The sequence below is a fragment of the Phyllobates terribilis genome, unplaced genomic scaffold, assembly GCF_046119375.1.
Source record: "Phyllobates terribilis strain yellow unplaced genomic scaffold, ASM4611937v1 Scaffold_7__3_contigs__length_470593459, whole genome shotgun sequence".
Lineage (NCBI taxonomy): Eukaryota > Metazoa > Chordata > Amphibia > Anura > Dendrobatidae > Phyllobates > Phyllobates terribilis.
In genome coordinates, this window is record NW_027362767.1 from 398,509,315 (window position 1) to 398,531,672 (window position 22,358).

At 44.5% G+C, this 22,358-nt stretch overlaps 1 protein-coding gene across 2 annotated transcripts in view; it reads right to left on the reverse strand.

The window, feature by feature from the left end:
* Positions 1 to 22,358, reverse strand: part of LOC141155002 (cytochrome P450 2B4-like) — an 80,587-nt gene that overhangs the window by 32,864 nt on the left and 25,365 nt on the right. For both annotated transcript variants that reach the window (XM_073641593.1, XM_073641592.1), the window contains one exon: positions 7,443 to 7,603. In XM_073641593.1, coding sequence (XP_073497694.1) covers positions 7,443 to 7,603 — 161 coding nt within the window. The remainder of the gene's footprint in view (positions 1 to 7,442; positions 7,604 to 22,358) is intronic.

A 22,358-nucleotide genomic window follows, 5' to 3' on the forward strand; every position in this document is an offset into this window, starting at 1 on the left:
TAAATTAACCAATTCCTGTTTATTTCTAGGTTGTCACCGTGACAATGCAGTGATCTAGTGCATTAACATGAAAAGAAATAAATCTAATCTGGGTGCCCTTGAATCTCTGGAAGTGACTAAGCTTAATAAAGTGCATTAACACGAAGGGCAATATGCCATTCCCTGGTGCCATTGAGTCAGTGGAAGTAACTAAGGGTAATGTCACCAAGTGCACTAAAAATTACAAGCAATTTATGTCTAGTCTGGGTGCTCTTGGGTCAGTGGAAGTAGCTAAGGGTAAACGTCATCAAGTGCCCAAAAAATGATTAATGAAGGAGTGGCATGGTTATTAATAATGACTTCATAAAGTTTTTCTACAATAGGTTTATTTCAATTACTATGTCCAAATATTATAAATGTTATTTATTAGTAATTAAAGAAGTTGTGCACTACTGTAGACTACCCCCCAAATGTATACCCCCGAGGCCCCAAGTCTTTTTGTAAATACCTTCCGTTGCAGAAAATGCCTGAGAGCGGCGCTATAGGTAGACTATGCGGGGGTAAACTACCCCCGCGTCACACCCAGCATCCACTGCGCGCTTTCTCAATGAATGGGAGAGGCAGAGCGCGCGGTGGATGCTGGGTGTGACTTGGGGGGGTAACCCCGCCCACAGACTGGCATCCACCGTGGAACCAGTAAGAAAAAGACCCCCTGCTGCTGCCAGCACTTGTCGTGACATCAGCGGATATCAGAGCCGGCAGCAGCCGGGGGTCACGTGATGCCTGTGAGCGGCCAGTGATAGCGCCTCTCACACGCATTACCTGCAACGGAAGGTATTTCCAAAAAGTCTTAGGCGTCCCGGGGGGGATACATTGGGGGTGTAATATAAAGTAGTGGAAACCCCTTTAATGTTGATGTTATATGTATATAGCTTTTAAGTACTCACTCTTTATAATATCTTTCTCTTTATATATACTCATTAGTGATGAGCGAGCATGCTCGCTACTGCTCGGTGCTCGCCTGAGCATCTCACTGCTCGACATGCTCGGCGCTCTCCGAATATTTCCGGGATTGCTCGGCGGGAGCTTGGGTCTCCACCCTGCACTTTTGGCGCTCTTTACAGGGCCAATAAACATGCAGGCATTGCCTGCCACTCACTGTAATGTCATAGCCATATTGGTTGAGGCATTACAGTGATTGGCTGGCCGCACAGCGTCATCAGGTCTATATCAGACCTGATGCCGCCATGCTCGTCACAGTCACTCCGGAATCAGACAGTGTAGGGAGAGGTGCTTCTTAGCTAGGGAGAGATTTGCTTGTTTTTAGTTAGTGTAGGTGTACCAAACTATATTAGAGACACATATCCATCTCAACAAACAGTCCTTCTGAGGACTAATCCATCTGCAGAGATATCAGGCAGGCAGTGTATATAGGCAGGCAGGCAGTGTATATAGCAGACTGCAGTGGACATAGCACAAGAAGCTCCATTCCAGTTTTGTCTGCTGCTGCTGCTGCTGTTAGATATTTCTAAAAATATGCCCAGGTCTCCGGGGCCAGGAATAATTTTTTTTAGGATCTTTATCCTCATTATTTGCTTAAAAAGCAATCCAGAGAACACCGTTCTTCTGCGCTTTTTAAAACTGTGGTTTGTCCATCACAAGGATCACATATAATTGCGCTGAAAATACTGCCATTTCTGGCATCCATTAAAAATTTGTTTCAGCTTGTAAGTGAAGCAATTGACAAAATAGTCACCGGCAGGTCAGGTATTTAAAACCATGGTTTGTCCGTCACATGGATCACATGTAAGTTCGCTCCAAGTTCAGTCATTTGTAGTGAGCGTGGAAGATATTGTCCTCCATTTAAAATGGGCAAGGCATGTGGCAAGGGACGGGGAACTGGACGTGATGATGCATGCAGAGGCCGAGGCCATGGGCAAACTGAAATTGTGCAACAACAAACACCCACATCTTCTCGCTCGACTTTCCTGTCCCAATTTATAGGGGACAGCAGAACACCGCTATTGAACACAGAGCAGTGTGAAAAGGTTATAGGTTGGATAGCAGATAATGCTTCCAGTCACTTAGCCACCACCACCTTGTCTTCCACACGGTCAAGTCTCAGTAGCTGTGAGTATGGACCACATATTCCTCACCCTGAACCTACTTCCTCCCACCATGCCGAGTGCCCAAAGACAACTGATGCCACACTTGGACACTCCGAAGAACTTTTCACTTTTCCATTTATAGATTCGGGCCTCTCGCCTGGTCCACTTGAAGCGGGGCAAGAGGAGATCATATGTAGCGATGTCCAAATATTTTAGCAGCCACAGTCACACGAAGGCGATGGTGGAAAAGTGTCACAAGAGGTGGATGATGATGAGACACAATTGCCAGAAAGTCAGGAGGAGGACCAGAGTGCGGAAGTGGAAGACGAGGTGGTGGAAGACATAGTAACTGATCCAACCTGGCAGGAGGACATGCAGAGTGAGGAGAGCAGCACACAGGGGGAGGGAGGCAGAGCACCCCAACAGGCAGGAAGAAGCAGTGTAGTGGCCGTAGAAAGAAGGCAGGCAACCGTTCCCCGTAACACCAACACGAAGGAAGTTGCCAGTACAACTGTTAGGTCTTCCCGAGTCTGGTTGTAACCCCAAAAAGGCCATTTGCAAGTATCAGCAGGGGTGTCAAAACGACCAGCCTGACCACCACCAGCATGATCAGGCACATGGCAGCAAAGCACCCGACTTTGTGGGCCGAACCACAGGGTCCAGGAACAGTTTCTGTGGGTGGCACCACTGCTTCTTCCGCTGTTGTGCATGCAAGCCAATCCCCTGTCCATGTTGCATGCGAAAATGCCTCCTGCCCTGCACCTATAATTGCACACTCTCAAGTAGCAGCATCAGGAAGCACGTCCAAGTCCTTTTCCCAGCACAGCGTTCAGTTGTCCATACCCCAGTCGTTGAAACTCAAGCGCAAATATGCAGCCAAAGCCCCACATGTCACACTACTAAATTCCCACATTTCGCGACTGCTTATGCTAGAAATGATGCCTTTTAGGCTCGTGGAGACGGAAGCATTCCGCAACCTGATGGCTGCGGCCGCTCCTTGGTACTTGGTCCACAGCCACCACTATTTCTTCCAGTGTGCCGTCCCCGCATTACACAAGCACATGTCCCAAAACATTAGCCGTGCCCTCAACAACGCAGTTACCGGGAAAGTCCACCTAACCACGGACACGTGGACAAGTGCTTGTGGACAGGGACGCTACATCTTGCTGATGGCACATTGGGTTAACATAGTGGAAGCCGGGAACCAGTCGGAACACGTCCTCCCGATGCCAAGGATCGCAGGCCCTATGTCAATCAGGGTTGCCCCCACAGTCTACAGCTCATGCACCTCATCCTCCTCAGCCTTCTCCTCCTCTTCAGCCTCCATCTCCGAAATGACTACATCAGTCACAAGCTGGAAGCACTGCAGCACTGCCTCGGCCAAGCAGCAAAAGGCTGTGTTGAAGCTAATATGCTTAGGTGACAAACCGCACAATGCTGAAGAGTTGTGGACAGCTCTGAATGAGCAGGCGGATCTGTGGCTCACACCGCTGAACCTACTGCCCAGCATGGTCTTGTGTGACAATGGCCGGAACCTGGTGGCGGCTCTGAGGCGAGCTCACACACGTACCATGCTTGGCTCATGTGCTTAACCTCGTGGTTCAGCGATTTCTCAAATCCTACCCGGAGCTGCCGGATCTGCTTGTCAAAGTACGCCGGCTTTGTGTCCATTTTAGAAAGTCAGCTACAGCTTCCGCCGCCCTTGCCATGCTTCAGCAGCGTTTGCAGCTTCCAGCTCACAGACTGGTGCGTGATGTCTCCATTCATTGAAACTCTACACTGCAGATGTTGGGAAGGATTTGTGAGCAGAAGAGGGCAATTGTTAAGTACCAGCATCAACAAGGCCGTCGGTATTCAGTTCAGACTCCAAACATAAGACCTCAGGAGTGGACATGGATGTCAGACATATGTACCATCCTCCAAAACTTTGAGGACTCCACCAAGATGGTGAGCGGCGATGACGCCCTAATTAGTGTCACCATTCCGCTTCTCTGTCTTCTGAAACACTCTTTGCTCACAATCAAAGAGTATGCATTGCAGGCGGAGCATGAAGAGATGGAGCAAGGAACCATACAGGGTTATTACACACAGCCCAGCCTCATCTCATCCAAACGTGGATTGGGTGACAATGATGAAGAGGAGGAGGAGGAAAAGGAGCTAGTTTCATGCGTTATAGGCGCTACTACCTTCACAACTGTCATATCATCTGTTCAGCGTGGATGGCCTGAGGACATAGAGGAGCAGGAAGAGGAGGAGGAAGAGGAGGAGGAGAGCGTGGTCACTCATCCTCTTGGTGAGGACTAGTGTTGAGCCACCCCCGTAGTGTTCGGGTTTGGTTCGGTTCGTCGAACCCCGGGATGTTCGTGGAACTGTCCGTCGAACACCTTAGAACACCGTGGAACACCGTTAAAACCAATGGTAGGCAAACAAAAACATATAGAAACACATAGAAAACACCTTCAAAGGTGTCCAAAAGCTGAGAAACTGTTCAGAAGACGCTCTCTTTAAAAAAGCCGGCCGGCAATTCAGCAGCGGCATACACCGGTACCCGACAATTTAGACAAGAAGGAATAGAGCATCACACATAGATTAGATAGATAGAAACATGTCAGTCACATATATAAGAAGTACAGTGACAGTGTTGCTTACTGTACTTGTCATTTAGTGTTAAAGGATTTATTAAAAAAAATAATAGTGTTTTCATGCACCGTCTCTTTAAAAAAGGCGGCCGGCAATTCGGCATCGGTACCCGACAATTTATAACAGAAAGAATAGAGCATCACACATAGATTAGATAGATAGAAACATGTCAGTCACATATATAAGAAGTACAGTGATAGTGTTGATTACTGTACTTGTCATTTAGTGTTAAGATAAAGGATTTATTAAAAAAAAAATTGGCGTGGGGTTCCCCGTAATTTTAGTCTCTAGCGGAGGTTAAGCAGATGGCTAGGGCAGATGTTTGAAGCCTGGGAAGGGGGTAATACCCACAGAGCTTCCCAGGCTACTAATATCAGCCCCCAGCTGAATACCTAGCCTTTACTAGCTATTAAAATGGGGGACCCCCCCAAAAAAAATGACGTGGAGTCCCCCCTATTTTAATAGCTAGCAAAGGCTAGGCAGACAGCTGGGGGCTGATATTAATAGCCCAGGAAGGGTGCCATAAATATTGGCTCCCTCGCAGGTTAGAAACACCAGCCGTCAGCCGCCCCAGAAATGGTGCATCCATAAGATGTGCCAATTCTGGCACTTAGCCTCGCTCTTCCCACTGCCCTGTAGCGGTGGCAGTGGGGTAATAGGGCTGGGGTTGATGTCAGCTTATAATGCCAGCTGACATCAAGCCCAGGTTAGTAATGGAGAGGCGTCTATAGGACACCCACATTACTAACCCCATAGTCAAAGTAAAAAAAAAAACACAAACACCCAGAATAAAGTCCTTTAATTGAAATAAACACAAAATTCTTTATTGTTCTAAATTAAACCATACTTACCATCACGCCCATTCCAGCTGAAGCCAACGATCTTCTGCAATAAAAGTAAAATAATAAAACAACATCATCCTTACCTTTCCATGGTTCCCACGACAGCTTCAGCTCTGTTACTTTCACATGACAGGCTGGACCGCAGCGAGGCTAAGTGCCAGAATTGGTGCATCCTATGGATGTGCCATTTCTGGGGCGGCTGACGGCTGGTGTTTCTAGCCTGCGAGGGGGCCAATTTTCATGGCACCCTTCCTGGGATATTAATATCAGCCCCCAGCTGTCTGCCTAGCCTTTGCTAGCTATTAAAATAGGGGGGACCCCACGTCATATTTTGGGGGGTCCCCCATTTTAATAGCAATTTAATTGCAAATCGCTCGCGTTCGTTGAACGACTCGAACACCCCCAAAACAGCTCGAATTTGAGATTGGCGAACAGTTCTAGTCAAACACCGTTCATCTCTAGTGAGGACACGGAAGTCTTGCCTGTTAGCAGACTGGCACGCATGGCTGAGTTTATGTTACGCTGCCTTTCCCATGACCCTCGCATTCTCAATATTTTGGGTGACAGTCATTACTGGTTGGTGACACTTCTAGACCCTTGCTACAAGGAGAACTTTATATCTCTCATTCCTGAGGCGGACAGGTGTACAAAAATGGGGCAGTACCAGAAGGCCCTTGTTGCGGAACTATTAAAAAAATTTCCATCTGAAAACGCTGGCAGCAGAGTTCATAGTTTGTTGGATATTCAAGGACTACGGGCGAGAGAGACACAACTCCAATCCAGCAGAGGCAGGGGAACACTGTCGAAGTTCTGGGAGAATTTTATTAGCCCCTCCCATCGCACAGGCCCTGAGGCGCGGGGTACTCTCAAAAGAAGTGCAAAGTTTGGGAAGATGGTGAGGGAGTACCCTGCCGACCGTAACAACATCTTCCGTGATTCCACTGTGCCTTATAATTATTGGGTATCCAAGGTGGATACGTGGAATGAACTGGCTCTCTACGCCTTGGAGGTCTTGGCCTGCCCTGCCGCTAGCATTTTATCAGAGTGGATTTTTAGTGCCACTGTTGGAATAATAAGTGATAAGTGCATCCACTTTTCAACTGAAAATGCAGACAGGCTGACTCTTATAAAAAGGAACAAGGGCTGGATTGGGCCAAACTTCTCAACAGCACCGAATTATAGCAGCGTAATCAGTTTTAATAAATTTTCAGAAATTTCTACACTTCTGTTTTTTTCAGTCAACATGGGGAGCAGAGTGTACTTTAATGAGAAAAAATGAACTTTTTAGAATTTACCCAATGTCTGCAATGAAACAAAGAGTGAAAAATGTATTGGGTCTGAATACTTTCCGTACCCACTGTATGTCAGGCAGTTGGAAATATCACAATACTTGTGAATTCCAATGTACTAGCACTTCACCTGACTTCTAGTGTAATTGTTTTAATCCTGATTTAAATAGATCTGTTGCCATTTTGACAACCAAAGTAATGTGTTTTTTGTATTTATTCCAGTGTCTAGAGTTACAGTAGCTATGGTTGTTTTCAGGTAAAGTGGGGGTCCGTCACATATCTAAAAGTCATAATATTTCAAAACTGTTAGCATCATGTAATTTATAATAGAGAAACTGACAATTTACCAAATATTCTTCAAACTAATTCAATCATACAGGGCCTTCTTCATGTCTAATTTCCACCACTAAAAAACACAAATTACTTATACTGATGATACGTAGCACTCGAGAGAATGACCACGACCACTACTACTCAGACTCAATTTCTCAAATTTCTCTTATTTGCTAAAATAATAAACATTAAAAAAAAAACCTTTGCAAAAGTGAATATATATTTGGAATAAATCCATCCTGACTTCTTACCTGGCCCCATTTCGAGCTGGTGATTGAGGCTGTGGCATACATCAAGGACATAACATTCAGGAGCTCTACATCCTCGTACTCATGACGATTTCCAAACATGATGGTAAAGATAACATTACAGGTGGCTTTATTGAGGTAGTGGAGAGGTTCCACCAATGACTCTAGAGAAAGAAAATGATATGCATGAACAATTCAGACATTTATGTACATTGCTGCCCCCGACCACCATGTGCACCATAAGCTACACAAAGATGCAACCCATTTGAAGCACCCAAGGAAAGGATAGAAGACCTATCACTTTCATGCATAGATCAAAAAGTCAAAACCTTCAAAGTGCCTTGACAAAACAGGATCATATGTTCACTATGATTCGATTGAAGTAAGGTCATCAGAATTTGAGCAGATGGTTTAACTTTGGCACTTTGTGCCCAAAGGTACTTGTTGTGACCTTTTTCAGTAAATTAAGGTCCTAGGCCATATTCTTTATAAAATGTTTGTCATAGAGATGTTTTTAAGCATCACAAAATGTACTCTGAAAAGGTCTCAAGTCTCTGAGAGCCTTTACGACAAAACTACTGGGAAAGATATTCCACAAAGAAGAAATCTATTTATGCATGATTACTCTTTTAACTAAAGTCTGACTTTCCATAACTTTTTAGAGCATGACATTGGTTAGTTATGAACAGGCTTTTGATTGGTAAGATATTTTTTGTAGGTGATGTTTCAAAATTATTTGAAGGGTTGAATTAATTTAAAAGGTTGTCACCAAGAGATATTTACCCTTCATTGCGGCTTTTTCATCCCTTCTCTTGGCCTCACCACTCGTTGTAGATTATTCCTCAAATCTTTTCAAAATTGCCTCCATTTATCTTATAATTAATCTCTTGAATAGTGTTGAGCGATACCTTCCGATATCAGGAAATATCGTATCGGATTGGATCGGGCCGATACCCAAAAAGTATCGGATATCGCCGATTCCGATACCGGAAACCAATGCAAGTCAATGGGACACAAATATCGGAATGAAAATAAACCCTTTCTTTCCTTGTAGGTTAATTCTACATGAAGTAAAACAACTAAGAATAATGTAGAATGACATGAAAAGCCGGCAATTCATCAGCGGCATTCACCGGTACCCGACAATTTACAACAGAAAGAATAGAGCTTCACACATAGATTAGATAGATAGAAACATGTCAGTCACATATATATGAAGTACAGTGACAGTGTTGCTTACTGTACTTGCATTTAGTGTAAAGGATTTATTAAAAAAAACATTAGTGTTTTCGTGCACCGTCTCTTTAAAAAAGCCGGCCGGCAATTCAGCAGCGGTACCCGACAATTTATAACAGAAAGAATAGAGCTTCACACATAGATTAGATAGATAGAAACATGTCAGTCACATATATATGAAGTACAGTGACAGTGTTGCTTACTGTACTTGTCATTTACTGTAAAGGATTTATTAAAAAAAATATTAGTGTTTTCGTGCACCGTCTCTTTAAAAAAGCCGGCCGGCAATTCAGCAGCGGTACCCGACAATTTATAACAGACAGAATAGAGAATCACACATAGATTAGATAGATAGAAACATGTCAGTCACATATATATGAAGTACAGTGACAGTGTTGCTTACTGTACTTGTCATTTAGTGTAAAGGATTTATTAAAAAAAATATTAGTGTTTTCGTGCACCGTCTCTTTAAAAAAGCCGGCCGGCAATTCAGCAGCGGTACCCGACAATTTATAACAGAAAGAATAGAGCTTCACACATAGATTAGATAGATAGAAACATGTCAGTCACATATATAAGAAGTACAGTGACAGTGTTGCTTACTGTACTTGTCATTTAGTGTAAAGGATTTATTTAAAAAAATAATAGTGTTTTCATGCACCGTCTCTTTAAGAAAGCCGGCCGGCAATTCAGCATCTGTACCCGACAATTTAGAATAGAAGGAATAGAGAATCACACATAGATTAGATAGATAGAAACATGTCAGTCACATATATATGAAGTACAGTGACAGTGTTGATTACTGTACTTGTCATTTAGTGTTAAAATAAAGGATTTATTTAAAAAAAAATTGGCGTGGGGTTCCCCTTAATTTTAGGCTCTAGCGGAGGTTAAGTAGACAGCTGGGGCAAATGTTTGAAGCCTGGGAAGGGGGTAATACCCACGGAGCTTCCCAGGCTACTAATATCAGCCCCCAGCTGAATACCTAGCCTTTACTAGCTATTAAAATGGGGGAACCCCCCAAAAAAAATAACGTGGGGTCCCCCCTAATTTAATAGCTAGCACAGGCTAGGCAGACAGCTGGGGGCTGATATTAATAGCCCAGGAAGGGTGCCATGAATGTTGGCCCCCTCCCAGGCTAGAAACACCAGCCGTCAGCCGCCCCAGAAATGGCGCATCCATAGGATGCGCCAATTCTGGCACTTAGCCTCGCTCTTCCACGCTGCCCTGGTGCGGTGGCAGGGGGTAATAGGGTTGGGGTTGATGTCAGCTTATAATGCCAGCTGACATCAAGCCCAGGTTAGTAATGGAGAGGCGTCTATAAGACACCCCCATTACTAACCCCATAGTCAAAGTTAAAAGAAAACACAAACACCCAGAGTAAAGTCCTTTAATTGAAATAAAGACACAATTCTTTATTGTTCTAAATTAAACCATACTTACCATCACGCCCATTCCAGCTGAAGCCAACGATCTCCTGCAATAAAAGAAAAATAATAAAGCAACCTCATCCTTACCTTTCGATGGTTCCCAGGACAGCTCCAGCTCTGCTACATCGAGATGACAGGCTGGACCGCAGCAGAACGCTGCCATCTAGCCTGTCATCCCGCAGACACTGAGAAGCGCAGGCATGCTTGCGCTCATCAGTGTCTCTCTGTGACGTCATCCAGATGAGCCGAGTTCATGTCCAATGAACTCAGCTCACCTCATGCACGTCACTGACAGCGTGGGAAAATTCTCCTGCACTCAGCGCTTCAGCGTGAGAATTCTCCCACGCTGTCAGTGACATACATGAGGTGAGGTCATGTCCAATGAACTCAGCTCACCTCATGCACGTCACTGACAGCGTGGGAAAATTCTCACGCTGAAGTGCTGAGTGCAGGAGAATTTTCCCACGCTGTCAGTGACGTACATGAGGTGAGCTGAGTTCATTGGACATGACCTCGGCTCATCTGGATGTCGTCACAGCCAGACACTGAGGAGTGGAAGTATGCCTGCGCTTCTCAGTGTCTGCGGGATGACAGGCTGAATGGCAGCGTTCTGCTGCGGTGCAGCCTGTCATCTCGATGTAGCAGAGCTGAAGCTGTCGTGGGAGCCATGGAAAGGTAAGGATGATGTTGCTTTATTATTTTACTTTTATTGCAGGAGATCGTTGGCTTCAGCTGGAATGGGCGTGGTGGTAAGTATGGTTTAATTTAGAACAATAAAGAATTGTGTGTTTATTTCAATTAAAGGACTTTTTTCTGGGTGTTGTGTTTTTTTAAATACTTTACTAGAAATTCATGGTGGTCATGTCTAATACTGGCGTGACCCCATGAATTTTGGGCTTAGGGCCAGCTGATAATGCCAAGCTGGCCTTAACCCCTTTATTACCCAGTGAGCCACCGCACCAGGGCCCTGGATGAGTTGGGTACAGCGCCAGAAGATGGCGCTTCTATGAACCCGCCATTTTCTGGGGCGGCTGCGGACTGCAATTTGCAGCGGGGGTGGCCCAGAAAGCTTGGGTCTCCCTGCGCTGCGGATTCCAGCCCCCAGCTGCCTAGTTGTATCTGGCTGGGCACAAAAATAGGGCGAAGCCCCACGCATTTTTTTTTTAAATTATTTCATGAAATTCATGGAATAATTAAGAAAAAAAGGGCTTCCCTATATTGTTGGGTCCAACCAGGTACAAATAGGCAGCTGGTGGTTGGGGGCAGCCCATTCCTGCCTGCTGTACCTGGCTGGACACAAATATAGTGAGAAGCCCCACGTCAATTTTTTTTAATTATTTCATGAAATAATTTTTTTAAAAAAGGCCTTCCCTATATTGTTGTGTCCGGCCAGGTACAAATAGGCAGCTGGTGGTTGGGGGCAGCCTGTTCCTGCCTGCTGTACCTGGCTGGACACAAATATAGGGCGAAGCCCCACGTCAATTTTTTTTAAAATAAATCCTTTATTTTAACACTAAATGACATTTGAGGAGTTAATAAAGATGCAGTCCCTAAATTATTATTTATTTTTTAATTAATTTTTCCCAAAACTTTTGACGTGGGCTTCGCCATATTTTTGTATGCCAGCCAGGTACTGCATCCAGCTTCTATGAACGCGCCATTTTCCGGGGTGGCTGCGGACTGCAATTTTCAGCGGGGGGGGGGGGGGGGCAGAAAGCTTGGGCCTCCCTGCGCTGCAGATTCCATCCCCCAGCTGCCTAGTTGTACCTGGCTGGACACAAAAATAGGGAGAAGCTTCACGTATTTTTTTTTTTTAATTATTTCATGAAATTCATGAAATAATTAAGAAAAAAAGGGCTTCCCTATATTGTTGTGTCCAACCAGGTACAAATAGGCAGCTGGTGGTTGGGGGCAGCCCGTTCCTGCCTGCTGTACCTGGCTGGACACAAATATAGTGCGAAGCCCCACGTCAATTTTTTTTAAATCATTTCAGGAAATTCATGAAATAATTAAAAAAAATTGATGTGGGGCTTCGCCCTATATTTGTGTCCAGTCAGGTACAGCAGGCAGGAACGGGCTGCCCCCAACCACCAGCTGCCTATTTGTACCTAGCCGGACACAACAATATAGGGAAGCCCTTTTTTTCTTAATTATTCCATGAATTTCATGAATTTAGAAAAAAAAACGTGGAGCTTCGCCCTATTTTTGTGTCCAGCCAGGTACAACTAGGCAGCTGGGGGCTGGAATCTGCAGCGAAGGGAGGCCCAAGCTTTCTGGGCCCCACCCGCTGCAAATTGCAGTCCGCAGCCGCCCCGGAAAATGGTGCGTTCATAGAAGCGCCATCTTCTGGCGCTGTACCCAACTCATCCAGGGCCCTGGTGCGGTGGCTCACTGGGTAATAAAGGGGTTAAGGCCAGCTTGGCCTTATCAGCTGGCCCTAAGCCCGAAATTCATGGGGTCACGCCAATATTAGACATGACCACCATGAATTTCTAGTAAAGTATTTAAAAAAAACACAAACACCCAGAAAAAAGTCCTTTAATTGAAATAAACACACAATTCTTTATTGTTCTAAATTAAACCATACTTACCATCACGCCCATTCCAGCTGAAGCCAACGATCTCCTGCAATAAAAGAAAAATAATAAAGCAACCTCATCCTTACCTTTCCATGGCTCCCACGACGGCTCCAGCTCTGCTACATCGAGATGACAGGCTGGACCGCAGCAGAACGCTGCCATCCAGCCTGTCATCCCGCAGACACTGAGAAGCGCAGGCATACTTCCACTCCTCAGTGTCTGGCTGTGACGGCATCCAGATGAGCCGACAATGAACTCGGCTCACCTCATGTACGTCACTGACAGCGTGGGAGAATTCTCCTGCACTCAGCGCTTCAGCGTGAGAATTTTCCCACGCTGTCAGTGACGTGCATGAGGTGAGGTCATGTCCAATGAACTCGGCGCACCTCATGCACGTCACTGACAGCGTGGGAGAATTCTCACGCTGAAGCGCTGAGTGCAGGAGAATTTTCCCACGCTGTCAGTGACGTGCATGAGGTGAGCTGAGTTCATTGGACATGACCTCGGCTCATCTGGATGACGTCACAGAGAGACACTGAGGAGCGCAAGCATGCCTGCGCTTCTCAGTGTCCGCGGGATGACAGGCTGGATGGCAGCGTTCTGCTGCGGTCCAGCCTGTCATCTCGATGTAGCAGAGCTGAAGCTGTCCTGGGAACCATGGAAAGGTAAGGATGAGGTTGCTTTATTATTTTACTTTTATTGCAGGAAATCGTTGGCTTCAGCTGGAATGGGCGTGGCGGTAAGTATGGTTTAATTTAGAACAATAAAGAATTGTGTCTTTATTTCAATTAAAGGACTTTTTTCTGGGTGTTGTGTTTTTTTAAATACTTTACTAGAAATTCATGGTGGTCATGTCTAATATTGGCGTGACCCCATGAATTTCGGGCTTAGTGCCAGCTGATAATGCCAAGCTGGCCTTAACCCCTTTATTACCCAGTGAGCCACCGCACCAGGGCCCTGGATGAGTTGGGTACAGCGCCAGAAGATGGCGCTTCTATGAACGCGCCATTTTCCGGGGCGGCTGCGGACTGCAATTTGCAGCGGGTGGGGCCCAGAAAGCTTGGGTCTCCCTGCGCTGCAGATTCCAGCCCCCAGCTGCCTAGTTGTACCTGGCTGGACACAAAAATAGGGCGAAGCGCCACACATTTTTTTTTTAAATTATTTCATGAAATTCATGGAATAATTAAGAAAAAAAGGGCTTCCCTATATTGTTGTGTCCGGCTAGGTACAAATAGGCAGCTGGTGGTTGGGGGCAGCCCGTTCCTGCCTGCTGTACCTGGCTGGACACAAATATAGGGCGAAGCCCCACATAATTTTTTTTTAATTATTTCATGAATTTCCTGAAATAATTAAAAAAAAATTGACGTGGGGCTTCACACTATATTTGTGTCCAGCCAGGTACAGCAGGCAGGAACGGGCTGCCCCCAACCACCAGCTGCCTATTTGTACCTGGTTGGACACAACAATATAGGGAAGCCCTTTTTTTCTTAATTATTTCATGAATTTCATGAAATAATTAAAAAAAAAAAATACGTGAAGCTTCTCCCTATTTTTGTGTCCAGCCAGGTACAACTAGGCAGCTGGGGGATGGAATCTGCAGCGCAGGGAGGCCCAAGCTTTCTGCCCCCCCCCCGCTGAAAATTGCAGTCCGCGGCCGCCCCGGAAAATGGCGCGTTCATAGAAGCTGGATGCTGTACCTGGCTGGCATACAAAAATATGGCGAAGCCCACGTCAAAAGTTTTGGGAAAAATTTATTAAAAAATAAATAATAATTTAGGGACTGCATCTTTATTAAGTCCTCAAATGTCATTTAGTGTTAAAATAAAGGATTTATTTAAAAAAAAAATGGCGTGGGATGCCCCATAATTTTAGTCTCTAGCGGAGGTTAAGCAGACGGCTGGGGCAGATGTTTGAAGCCTGGGAAGGGGGTAAAACCCACGGAGCTTCCCAGGCTACTAATATCAGCCCCCAGATGAATACATAGCCTTTACTAGCTATTAAAATTGGGGACCCCCCCAAAAAAAATGACGTGGGGTCCCCCCTATTTTAATAGCTAGCAAAGGCTAGGCAGACAGCTGGGGGCTGATATTAATAGCTCAGGAAGGGTGCCATAAATATTGGCCCCCTCCCAGGCTAGAAACACCAGCCGTCAGCCGCCCCAGAAATGGCGCATCCATAGGATGCGCCAATTCTGGCACTTAGCCTCGCTCTTCCACGCTGCCCTGGTGCGGTGGCAGGGGGTAATAGTGGTGGGGTTCATGTCAGCGCCAGCTGCCATGAAGCCCAGGTTAGTAATGATGGCCGTCTATATGACACCCCCATTACTAACCTACAAAGTGTTGAAAAGAAAAAACACACTACACCCAGAAAAAAATAATTTATTTGAAATAAAACACCATTTTATTTAATTCTTAGTTTACTAAAAAAAAAATAGTTACCTGTCCACGTTCCTGCGCTGATCTCCCATGCACAGCTGTCACATCTGGAGATGGTGACAGCTGTGCATGGCTGCTGTAAGCTCACGCTGCCGGGAACACGTCCGCTCCCGGCAGCGGGAGCCACTGACTGAGGTCACCGGAGTGCATTCAGGCAGCGCTGCTCCGGAGACCTCCTTTACGGCAGTGCTGTACCGTGGGAATTTCTCACGATACAGCAGTGCCGTAAAGGAGCTAACCAGAGCAGCGCTGCCTGAACTCCGGTGAACCCTTACGGCCCCGTCATTCTAGTGGCGGCAGCGGTTCAGAGCGGTCACATTCTATGTGGCTGCTCTGAACTGGAGATCTTCATGGGACACTCGTGGACTGCTACGGAGGGGTAAGGATAAGGTTGTGGTTTATTATTTTATATTTTATTACAGGAGATCGATGGCTTCGGGGAATTAGGTGTCTAGGTGAGTATAGGTGTAGTTTTTTATTTTTTACTTTATTTTAGGTGGCGATCGGCGGGGACAGGTAATGTATGAACTAATTTCTTTTAGGTAACCACTGGCCACCAATGACATGTATTTAACATTTATTGGGGACACAGTAGGGCAATTTAAATAGCAGGATCAGGCTGATGGGAACTACTGCTCCCATCGAGCTGATCCTGCTGGCACGAGTGGACGGTGGACAGACATAGGCCGATGGGAGTAGTAGTGTCACATCGGCCTATGTCTGCCTGCACGCACAGACACCCCGCACACACACACCCCGCACACACACACACCCCGCACACACACACACCCCGCACACACACACACCCCGCACACACACCCCGCACACACTAATCATGACGGGTCTGGGAGGTGAGGCTGACCTGTGCGGCCGTGGGAAAGTTGATGTGAGTTCATGCAGTCAAGCATGAACTCACATGAACCCTCTGAGGGCACCGCGGCTAATTCAAATGAACAGCTGATCGGCATCACCTGATACCTCAGCTGTTCATTTGAAATAACCGGCGGGAAAGCGCAGCACAGAACGGGAAAGCCGGCGGTGAAGTCTTTTCACTGTCGGCTTCCCCGCCCGGGTCCTTCGCTCCCCGCTCCTTGGAGCTGCGCTCCCCGCCCGGTCCTAATTTACGATTGGGATTGGAGGTGGCGAGGGGACCGGAGGATCGGGGTGGGAGGCTGCGGGGAAGCAGTATGGGGCTGTGTGATTGTTTAAAAGCCGGCGGCTTTTTACCGCGCGCCGGCTTTTAAACAATCAGGAGAATTCTCCCACGCTGGGATGGCATTCTGATGACAAGCTGGATCGCAGCTGAGCGCTGCCATCCAGCTTGTCATCCTTCACAGACACTGCAGAGCGCAGGCATTATGGGAACTTCCGATTCCGGTATTCGATATTATAAAAGTATCGGAATTAAGTATCGGAATTCCGATACAGTGAATATCGGCCGATACCCGATATTTCAGTATCGGAATGCTCAACACTACTCTTGAACCAAGTTTAGCATTAAAATAACTTGTTGATAAATTAGAGATTTCAGCAGTGAGAGATGGGCTTTACATTATACTGTAGAATCATTTATGGGTATATTTACACTGGCTGATTATCGTGAACGAGCATTCCTGGAAATGATTGTTTCCTGAAAATTTGGCAATTGTAAACCTATTCCCATACACCCAATGAAAACATTCTGCTGAGGTATGTGCATACAAAAAAGTTTTTTTTCCAAAACAACTTTAGAAAAGAAGTAAAAAAGTTCTATTTTGTTTACAGTTTTTTATGTTATTTGCAGAATTAATTCCTACTTGATATTTTCTTCTCTCAGGAATTGCCTTCAAAAGTGACAAGGAGAAATGTAGGGAGCTTTGTAGATTTTCTGTTTTGTACAATGCTTATTCAGCTGGCTTACAGTCTCGGCAGCACATCGGCCTGTCTAAGCAGGTTATGTGCTGCTGAGAAAAATCAAAGTTTATGTACATTAGTTACTGATTGTTATACAGTACAGACCAAAAGTTTGGACACACTTTCTCATTTAAAGATTTTTCTGCATTTTCATGACTATAAAAATTGTACATTCACACTGAAGGCATCAAAACTATGAATTAACACATGTGGAATTATATACTTAACAAAAAAGTGTGAAACAACTGAAAATATGTCTTATATCCTAGGTTCTTCAAAGTAGCCACCTTTTTCTTTGATGACTGCTTTGCACACTCTTGGCATTCTGTTGATGAGCTTCAAGAGGTAGTCACCGGAATTGGTTTTCACTTCACAGGTGTGCCCTGTCATGTTTAATAAGTGGAATTTCTTGCCTTATAAATGGGGTTGGGACCATCAGTTGTGTTGTGCAGAAGTCGGGTGGATACACAGCTGATAGTCCTACTGAATAGACTGTTAGAATTTGTATTATGGCAAGAAAAAAGCAGCTAAGTAAAGAAAAACGAGTGGCTATCATTACTTTAAGAAATGAAGGTCAGTCAGTGCGAAAAATTGGGAAAACTTTGAAAGTGTCCCCAAGTGCTGTTGCAAAAACCATCAAGCCCTACAAAGAAACTGACTTACATGAGGACCGCCCCAGGAAAGGAAGACCAAGAGTCACCTCTGCTTCTGAGGATAAGTTTATCCGAGTCACCAGCCTCAGAAATCGCAGGTTAACAGCAGCTCAGATTAGAGACCAGGTCAATGCCACACAGAGTTCTAGCAGCAGACACATCTCTACAACAACTGTTAAGAGGAGACTTTGTGCAGCAGGCCTTCATGGTAAAATAACTGCTAGGAAGCCACTGCTAAGGACAGGCAACAAGCAGAAGAGACTTGTTTGGGCTAAAGAACACAAGGAATGGACATTAGACCAGTGGAAATCTGTGCTTTGGTCTGATGAGTCCAAATTTGAGATCTTTGGTTCCAACCACCGTGTCTTTGAGCGACGCAGAAAAGGTGAACGGATGGACTCTACATGCCTGGTTTCCACCGTGAAGCATTGAGGAGGAGATGTGATGGTGTGGGGGTGCTGTGCTGGTGACACTGTTGGGGATTTATTCAAAATTGAAGGCATAGTGAACCAGCATGGCTACCACAGCATCTTGCAGCGGCATACTATTCCATCCGGTTTGCGTTTAGTTGGACCATCATTTATTTTTCAACAGGACAATGACCCCAAACACACCTACAGGCTATGTAAGGGTTATTTGACCAAGAAGGAGAGTGATGGGGTGCTACGCCAGATGACCTGGCCTCCACAGTCACCAGACCTGAACCAAATCGAGATGGTTTAGGGTGAGCTGGACCGCAGAGTGAAGGCAAAAGGGCCAAAAAGTGCTAAGCATCTCTGGGAACTCTTTCAAGATTGTTGGAAGACCATTTCCGGTGACTACCTCTTGAAGCTCATCAAGAGAATGCCAAGAGTGTGCAAAGCAGTCATCAAAGCAAAAGGTGGCTACTTTGAAGAACCTAGAATATAAGACATATTTTCAGTTGTTTCACACTTTTTTGTTAAGTATATAATTCCACATGTGTTAATTCATAGTTTTGATGCCTTCAGTGTGATTGTACAATTTCCATAGTCATGAAAATACAGAAAAATCATTAAATGAGAAGGTGTGTCCAAACTTTTGGTCTGTACTGTATGTACATGTGAAGAGTGGTCAACCTGTTTAAACAGGTTATAAAAAGAGATGGGTGAACCTGAACAATAAAGTAAGGAAGCCGTACTGAACACCTACTGTTCGGGCATGGACCCCGAACATGGACTTGACCAGGAACCAACCGCACACAGAAAACATGAGCCAATTGACAGTCATTTAACAACACAAGTAGGCAAGTGTGAACGCACCCTAAGGGTAAAATTATGTTTACACCATACTGATCGGAAATTTAGATTATGAGCCTCAATGGGGACAGTGCCAATAAAGTCTGTAAAGCGCTGTGGAATATGATGTTGCTTTAAAAGTGAATAAAATGAATAAATATTCCCTTTTGATTATGATCTCAAACATGATAATCAAAGATGTCAGCGGCAAACATCCCAACAAACATGTCAGAGCCTAGCCCAGGTGCCGCCTTTTGCTTTTTGATATTCTCACATATAAAGCATGGAGGATAATTGCCTCCAAAGTAATCCACAGAGACTTAGCAATCATTTTACTTACTGTATATACTTGTCTCTATATCTGAGTTGTTATATGTTTTTGCTTTGAGATAAGATTTTTTTACTAAAAAATTTGTTAAAAAAATTTACTACATTTTTTTTTACTAATAAAAGGTAACTTCAAATCTCAAAGAGAAAGAAGAGTCTCAGAATATAAACTGATGATGACCTTTAACACTTTCAGAGCAGGAATGAATGTGTCGCATGGATTTATGTCATTCTACATCAACTAAGGAATGTGCTCCTCAGACTCTCAGGCCTGTGAGGTCATCACAACTCTGGACCTAGTCACAGGACAATAAAACCTTCACACTCCTTATCTAGTAACTACTAAAATATTTATAGCCACAACTGTTTATTTCTTCCATAATAACTCTGCTTCTCATCACCTGTCTTACCTATTTTTTTTTTCTCTTGTGTGCATAAATATGTGACTCTTCAGATTTTGTGTTATACTAGCCTGATGAAGAGACCTGAGTAGTCTCGAAAGCTTGCAATTTGTTACCATCTTTTCAGTTAGCCATTAAAAGGTATCAACCACTGAGCACTCTCAAATCTAAATATTTTTCTATCTACTGGCTAATACGGTACAAGAATATATATTTTCCCTATATCAAAATGGAGGATACCAGAATGTACCGCATCTTCATGGAACTTAAGCCACTTCTGAAGAAATGTGCACAATTGGACAGCGACATTTTTTTCTTATCTAAATGCAAAAAGGAGAATCTAATTCCCAAAGGACTCTGGATTACAAACCCAATTCTTCATACCTACAATACTCATTATGAACAAAACCTTTGTCACTGGACTTCTGAGAGACTAAGGAACCACCTCTTGCATGTCTTCTACAGCATCAAGAGTAAAGTCCAAGGGCAATTTGAAACTCGGAGGAAAACACTTACAGAAAACACAGAGCAAAAATTACAGCAATACTATAACAAACTATGGACCCTTCTGATTCATAACAAGGAAAAGAAGCTGCACAGATTGCGCCTAAACTCAGGACGCTATGCAAACAGTTACAAAACGAAGCCAAAACCTGACAATTTGGACAACCACTCCATTCCAGACACAGAAGCATCTAACTCTGTCATCAATCTCTCAGATTATACACCAAACGAAGAGGAGCTGACCGTGCTTTCTAGAGGACTCTCATTTTGTTCTACTAAGGCCCTAGATAAAACTGAACTCTGTAGTGATAAGGAAAATAATTTCAGGTGACTGCGCCTGAGGGAATACTTCAATGCTACAGAAGATTCAGAACCCACCCTAACTGAAGGAAAAGGGATTTTGACAAACAAGAAGAGGTCAGATTGGACACCTCCACCTGGACAAAACTCTCATTTGGATACATATATAGATTCCTTCAGACATGTGATAAAATCCACCATCTTAGACACAAACAGGAGACAAGCATCCAACATCAGTGCCCAGGAGAGAAAGGCCATACAATCTTTGAAAACCAACAAAGAAATCATCATTAAACCTTCTGACAAGAGTGGTGCAATAGTCATGATGAACACATCAGACTACATGAAGGAAGCAAACAGACAACTGGTGGACACGTGCTACTGCAAAAAACTGGAGTTTGATCCTACACAGGACTATTACAAGGAACTAAACAAGTTGGTATCGTGTCTGCCTGATGAATCCATAAGAGCCGATGACCTGATACCAGAGAGTCCAAGAATAGAGACATTCTATATGCTCCCCAAAATCCACAAATCTGGAAATCCAGGAAGACCAATTATTTCATGTGTGGGCACCCTTACTGAGCAAATTTCTGGATGGGTAGAGTATGTTCTTAAACCCCTGGTAAAGAGTACACCCAGCTACATCCAGGACACGACAGACATACTGAATAAACTAGCAGCAGTAGGTCCTCTACCAGAAGGAACCATCCTGGCCACCATGGATGTGGAATCTTTGTATTCTAATATCCCACACAAGGATGGATTAAATGCCTGCAAAATCTTCATAGAAAATACAGGAATTGTTGCTGATTCTGTGCTGAAACTTACAGAATTCATCCTCACTCACAATTACTTTGAATTTGATAACAACATATATCTACAGGAAACTGGTACAGCGATGGGAAGTAAAATGGCTCCACAGTACACAAATCTTTTCATGGCCAAGCTTGAAAGTGACTTTTGTCCTCATGTCCCATCAGGCCTCTGGCCTACTATCGTTTCATTGACGATATTTTAATCATCTGGACGGGGTCTGAGCAACAGCTGAAGACGTTCCATGAACACTTTAATCAATTTCATCCCACCATCAACCTAACACTCAACTACTCCTGTACTGAAATTAACTTTTTGGACACCATCATGAAGCTACAGAACAATGAAATAGAGACATCCTTGTACCGGAAACCAATCGACCGTCCTACATACCTGAAATGGGACAGTTTCCATCCAAAACACATAAAAAACTCTATTGTTTACAGCCAAGCCATCAGATACAATCAGATATGTTCCAACCAGATGGATAGAGACAAACACCTTGATGGCCTCAGAAAGACCTTTTTGAAACAGGGCTACCATCCGAGAACAATTGAGAACCAGATTACAAGAGCCACCAGAATATCGAGGAATCATCTCCTACATTACTAAACTAAACAAGAAAGCAACCGGGTGGCTCTAGTAGTCACCTACAATCCAAATCTGGAGGCGCTAAGAAGAGCTGCACGGAAACTACAACACTTAATACAAAAAGATGCCCGATTACAATCCATATTTCCAGACCCCCCCACTTCTGTGTTTCAGGCAGCCTCCAAATCTAAGAAAGATCATTATCAGAAGCTCCCTGTGATCTCCACCAGCTACAGGAAGCTTTCCTTGCAACCAGAAAAAATTTAAAACCTGTCCATGTCTAATGACCACAGACAAGATAAAGATCCCCAATTCACATCAGGACTATAAGATCCCAGGTACGTTCAGCAGTATCACATCTAATGTAGTGTACTTAATTATATGCACCAAATGTCCAGCTGGGGGTCTTTATGTAGGGGAGACAGGGCAAAAACTTAGAACAAGGGTGAATCATCATCGCCACACAATAAAAGAAAAAAGAATAGATTTGCCTGTAGC